This window comes from Mesitornis unicolor, unplaced genomic scaffold, assembly GCF_000695765.1.
Source record: "Mesitornis unicolor isolate BGI_N332 unplaced genomic scaffold, ASM69576v1 scaffold53989, whole genome shotgun sequence".
NCBI lineage: Eukaryota > Metazoa > Chordata > Aves > Mesitornithiformes > Mesitornithidae > Mesitornis > Mesitornis unicolor.
In genome coordinates, this window is record NW_010207682.1 from 849 (window position 1) to 6,721 (window position 5,873).

The following is a 5,873-nucleotide window of genomic DNA, read 5'->3' on the forward strand; positions in this document are numbered from 1 at the left end:
TTTCTGAACAAGGATCTTTTGAGCAAAAATAAGAGCAGATAAAGTACACACACCACAGTAAAACCTCTGAAATCATTCTCCCATTTCGTCTCTGAGGGAGCGGATCCAAGAGTCCTGCTGTTCTGCATTTATTCAATGCTAGCAAAACAGTCTTGCACAGAACTTGCCAGCTGGAGGTCATGGCACTTCTGTAAGAGGCCAACAGCCCCCACTGTCACTACAGAGCAGTCTTTCTGGAGCAACGTCTGAAGCCATTCCAGAGACAGCATAATAAAATTTACAGTGGATTTGTAACCTCAGGAACAATAATTTATTGGAAGTCACAGATAAAACTACGAGTACTAACCAATTAAGTACAAACATTAGCAACACTAACTTGGATGGGGTGTAATCAACTAATATAAAATGGGTGTGACAAGAACATGGACAAGCAGATCAGAGCACTGGATAAGCTGCTTAGTAGCACCACTTCTCTGCAAGTTACACAGGGCAGTGTTTTCTGATTTAAAACTGACCAGATGCCATTACGTTCAACATAACATTAAAATCATGAACTGGTATCATGAGCTACAGTTCTACTGGGCCAAGTTCTGCCTCATTTATATAGAATTCATTAATGCAATCACGAGCAGAACCTGTCCATCTTTTTAAAATTAAAAAATTAATTTAGAGGCTAAGGCCTGATCTTAATTTGATAGAAGATGCTTGTATTAGATAGGCTCAAGCCTGTATTGGCTACATGATCCAAAGTATCTAACCTGCAGAAAAATGATTAATGTACATGCAGGAATTTAAACCAGTACTGCTTGGTAGTCTTTAGAAGTCTCTTCAGAAATCCATTTTCAACTTCAGTGTTCGCTGCCTTTTAGCTCCAAGAACTTTACACATGCCAAAGCAGTGTCTTCAATGGATTTTGATGAACCAGTAAGATTTGTAGCTAAGTAAGGCATAACACCTGATGTCACTTGATTGAAGTAACACACCTGCTTAAAGAAAAATAAATTAAATGAAGCCTATGGATTGCAATAGTTGGCCATTTTTTTGCAGAGACTAGATGAGTATCAAAGTTTTTATGGATGCAAACAGAAACACATAGTGCTTCTGATACTAAAGGCAGTAATTAGCAAAAAGAGCAGGCATTTTTTACAGTACTTCAGCGATCTCAGTGTCCTCACTACTGCCAGGTCCTCAAAACATCTGTAGGTAAATGTACACATTAAGAAACATTATGTGTAACCTGTTAAATATATGTACTTTATGAACAAAGCTGTTGCCTGGAAAAAAGAATCCCAGCCACCAAGAGTTGCTGAATGTTTTCAGAAATGCATGTTATTAAATGAAAAAGTTATACCCTTAAAAATGGAAAAGATCGCTGTATTGGTGGCACTCCCAGAGACTGGACACCCTCCCCACTGGCAGGACAAACGCTGGAACAAGGACCGGTGACCTTTCTGTCTTCCTCTCTTTTCCACTCTCTCTTCCACTCTCTCTCCTTACCTTTAAATAACACAAGGCCCATACTTTCGGTTGTTGTCAGCTAATATGAGAAACTGCTGTCGTTTGTTGCTGTTGTTACCTACCACTAATCGTTGTCAGCTATTAAGCCAGTTACGGTGGGAAAGGCTACTGCTGTGTTTGTCTGTCACTAATTTGTTATTGGTTGTTGAACCAACTGTAAGCAAAACTGCAAAAGGTAGTATTGGTGACTGAAACTGTTCATTAAGCACTTTGATTAGGAACCTTGAGATTTGTCTCGCTGTTGTTCAACCTGTTTGGGATTTGTGGATCTGAGTCACTTGTCCCCTTCCTTAAAAGCAGGATGTGACATCAGATTGGCAAAAGTTGGACAAGACTGATTCCACTTTGTGGAATAAAGAATGTCTTAATAACCACACTGAACTCTAGGGAAACCAATTCATTTTTTTGTTGTATTACTGTCACTGTTCTAGACTGTCAGCTCAAATGAGATTATAAGCACATGTCATACTACAGGAAAGGAGACACAGCTGAGGTCTGCAGGACTACTCACTGTACAGGAGCTGTTGCTGTCACTGTAGATCTGGAAGCCGGCACAAAGAATCTCACTTCTGCAGTACTCTGAAGAAGGTGGCACAGATGTGAGGGTAACTGACTTGACAGCTACTATGTAGGGTTCACTGCAGGGCAAGGGGAAGAATCAAACATTTATTCAACAAGATGTTAAGAAAGATACATGTAAGTGACTACAGAGTATGCACAGCTATACCAAAGATGTCATTTTTATATGAAGGCAAACAAGCTTCTGTATATTTAAAGATATATGTTAAAAGATTCAGCTCTCTTAAGTCTCATTACGTCTTTGACACAGACTTCAATCAAGAAAATTTCTGTGGAAAGCCACGGAACAATCTCCCATATACAGCACCCCATTTTTAAAATCTATCCTGCTCCCCATGACCCACATTTACAGAATCAGGGCCTAGGAGCAACCCTTAGTAAAAGGCTTTACAGTATGGCTCCAGCAAAGGTAGACATGATTCAGTTTCCAGATGTGGGGGAAAAAAGCATGCACAGTACAGGATACTGCTTTTTAGAAGCAATGTTCTGTTAACATGAAGAATTACTGAGGAAAAGAAATTTAGAATAAAGAACAATAAGATACACCAAATGGTGCCATTTATCCATGTTCCATTATGCAAGAACAAAAGGAAACCTAATAAAAAAAAAATCAAAGTCTCAAACTGATCAAGGGATTTTTTAAACCAAATTCAGCAACAAAATTTACAGATAAATAAATGTGTCACAGTGGGGTTTCAAGAAAAGCCAAACACTTCCTTGAATAAGAAAATCTCCAGAATTACATTAAATGGGATTACAAAGTCACCTAAAACAAACATGCAGACAAACTCCCAGTTATGTGCTTCAGCAAGTTGTCAGGCCCTCTGGGACATGTTTTTTCCAAATTGCTTGTTTCGAATTCTGGCCTGTTTTCCCTGATGATAAACCACTCCTGAAGAGTTACTCTTAAAGTAGCAACAGCAGACTACACTACAAATGTGTTATGCTCTGAATTTTCTCCACTGCACCTTCATGTTGCAAAACAAATCTGGTTGTGCAAATGGAGGCACCAACATACTGAATTTGAAAACAGCTACTAATCCAGTTTCTTTAAAAAAAAAAATAAAAATCTTTGTCATACAACCACAGGCCCAAATGAAGGCCAATGGTAACCAAAACTGGTGCACCAAAGCACTCACAGTTAAACTTTAAATTGCATACTCACCTTGACTTAGAGGGTTGTCTTTGAGATACAAGAATCACAAAGTCTCTGGGTTTATGGCCTGTCATGGGTGGAGACGTAATGTAATAAATTTTCTCATCATCATTCACAGCCTGTAGGACCTTACAAGTTCTGCAAATACATTCAGCACACACATGCAGACCCAGATGTATGCAATAGCATCTCTTACAAATAAACATAGTACAAACATATATTCCATCCTAACGTTAAGACTACTGTTTTCATGTTCAGGCAGCAAGGAAGAGAGAGGAACACAGGGTGAAAAATGGAGGTTTTCTTAAACACCTCATCTGAAACCACCTTTCTGTCCCACAGAATGGCTAAAAAGTGCTGCAAGGTGCTGGAGCAATGTCTTGAAAGCATTTATTTTGCATACTGTCAATTCCTATTTGGAATGACATTAGCTTGCAAGCCATAATCCTTGCTGAATGACCAAACGTCCCTCTGACACACCACAGGATGACAGTCAGGAAAAAGCTGTAAAATTTTATTCAAAGTTGTGTTCTACTCCATTCAGATGAGGCCCCCTGGGTAGGGCACACTCTTACACTGTCTTGGAAGTACTGATCACCATCTCTGAGGTTTCACTAAAAAAAAGTCAGAATTTTCCTATACACTGGCAGAAACTGATTTATTTAATTTCAGCTTCTACTGCCTCAGCAATAGGCACTGCTAAGCTGGTATTCCACTTTGACCAGTCAGTCAGGCTTCATGGTAGAAAGCTGAAATCAACATAATGTTCTTCAGATTTCATTTGTTACAAGTCAGAAATTCACCAGAGCTTGTCAATTCTCAAATATCCCTAAGCTTCCACTTTCACCCTCTGATAAAAATCTTTCAGCACAGAATGACTAACTGAAAAAAGCTTCTCCTTTAAGAGAATATTCACCAAATTAGTATCATATCAACCCAACTGTCTGTAGTCATTATTCTACACCATATAAGGTAAAGAACGCCATTTCTTGATTTCTCACATTGACTGTACGATGAAGCTGAGCACTAGTGTCCCAAACAGCACAGACATGAAAGAGTCCGCAGCTTTGCTTCACTTCTTACAGAGAGCACACACAGTATATCCACCTCAACTTATATACAACTTACTGAAGTTAAACCTTTTAACACACATGTCTAGGCATGGAATTGTGCTCATTTTAGAAAAGGGTAACCTCTGTCCCAGCTCTTTCTTTTGACAATCCAGGGTAACTGTATTTTAAAATCAGACTAAGGAGAAGTTAGATTTTATTTTTAAGGTAATAAACCCCAATCCGTACTTTGACTAATGACTCTTTAATGTCAACTTCTTACAACAATTTTTTTCTTAATTAGGTAGAAAAATGTCAACATCTCAAAAAATATTTGTATTAGAAAAGGTTAGTTGTCAGTGGATTTGAACAGTCTTAAAGAAAGGTAAGTTCTTACAAGAAATGTTTGTCCCATTGTTGGCGGAATGTGAAGTCAGACAAAAGGGAGAAAGCGAAATGTGATGGTATCTTCACTTGCATTTCAACCTTGAATGACAACACATCACCCTCCTCATGAGTCCATATTTTTATCTGAAAAAGTGAACAACACATTAAAACAAAGAATGTCTGCTATAAATATTTTAACACTTATAAATGTTACACATTCAAGACTTAAGCAGATTTTCTCAGGAGTACCTGTGAAACTGTATCTGACAGGCATATGAGCATTCAATATTACTTTTACATTAAAATACAGCACAATGTAAAATCAAATACACTGATAGCATAGAGACGTCACACAGTGCTAATTATATCTGGTTAGGAATAGCTGAATTAGCTTGCAAGTGGAACTGAATGAGCTAAAGGCCAGTGTGAGAGTCTTGAAAGAGTTAATGTATGTCTCAAACATTATGGCAAGACAGATTCTCCATACCAAAAGACAGGTTCAGATAAGTGGGCAAAGCAGAAGGGATCTTCCTGTTGAGGATGTCATGAGGATCATCATGTCCTTCATCATCACGGGATCCAAGCATGGTGGTATCTTTTCTTCTCTCTTTCCTTTTCTGTCTCTCTTTTCTCTTCTTTTTCTTCTTAAAAAGGTTTCCAATAAGAACTCAAATTGCCAAAGTGTTGCGTTTTCCAAGCTCAAGTTGTTTAACTGTTCCAGATTCAAGTAGTTTATACACAAAATTTTTAATTGACTGTTTGGTGTCATTCCCTCTTAATTCAGCCCAAGGGGATTTGCAGAATCTTAGTGCTCTCCTCCTGCCTCTGAGGTGGGACAGGACAGCCAGTCTGACCTCTTTCTCACACTATGCATATATAGTCTCTAAATGCCCTTCACACTATAGATGCATTGGAAAAAAACAAGTTATTTCAGTGTGTTCAGCTATTTCAAAACATAGTTTTGCTTCTTTTGTTCCACACTTGCAGTATCTTGGATTATTTTGGGCCTGTTTCTAGTTTCAGGTGTAAACACTAACACAGAAAATTCAAACAATGTACACACAATCCTTGCAAAAGAAGGGCTTGGCATGTTTCATAAACACTATGTAATGGAAGTGAGTGAGAGTACTTAGAATTGGTGGACTTTATGCCAAATTTTATTCTAATGTGCCAAACAGTTTCTC

At 38.3% G+C, this 5,873-nt stretch overlaps 1 protein-coding gene across 1 annotated transcript; it reads right to left on the reverse strand.

Moving 5' to 3' along the window:
• Positions 1–848: 848 nt before the first annotated feature.
• Positions 849–5,276, reverse strand: LOC104534929 (acyl-coenzyme A thioesterase 12-like). The gene is made up of 5 exons (XM_010192179.1): positions 5,151–5,276; positions 4,700–4,833; positions 3,263–3,391; positions 2,030–2,156; positions 849–983 (listed from the first exon to the last, which is right to left on the reverse strand). The coding sequence occupies exons 1-5, from the start codon at positions 5,274–5,276 to the stop codon at positions 849–851; spliced, it is 651 nt and encodes a 216-aa protein (XP_010190481.1).
• Between the last annotated feature and the right edge of the window lie 597 nt (positions 5,277–5,873).

Bases quoted from the DNA above. Each gene is read 5' to 3' on its own strand.
- LOC104534929 (XM_010192179.1), bottom strand. From the start codon at position 5,276: ATGCTTGGATCCCGTGATGATGAAGGACATGATGATCCTCATGACATC. The intron at 2,157-3,262 runs GTGAGTATGCAA...CTTGCCCTGCAG, and splicing joins AGACAACCCTCTAAGTCAAG to TGAACCCTACATAGTAGCTG. The intron at 984-2,029 runs GTGAGTAGTCCT...TTCTTTAAGCAG, and splicing joins ACAGCAACAGCTCCTGTACA to GTGTGTTACTTCAATCAAGT.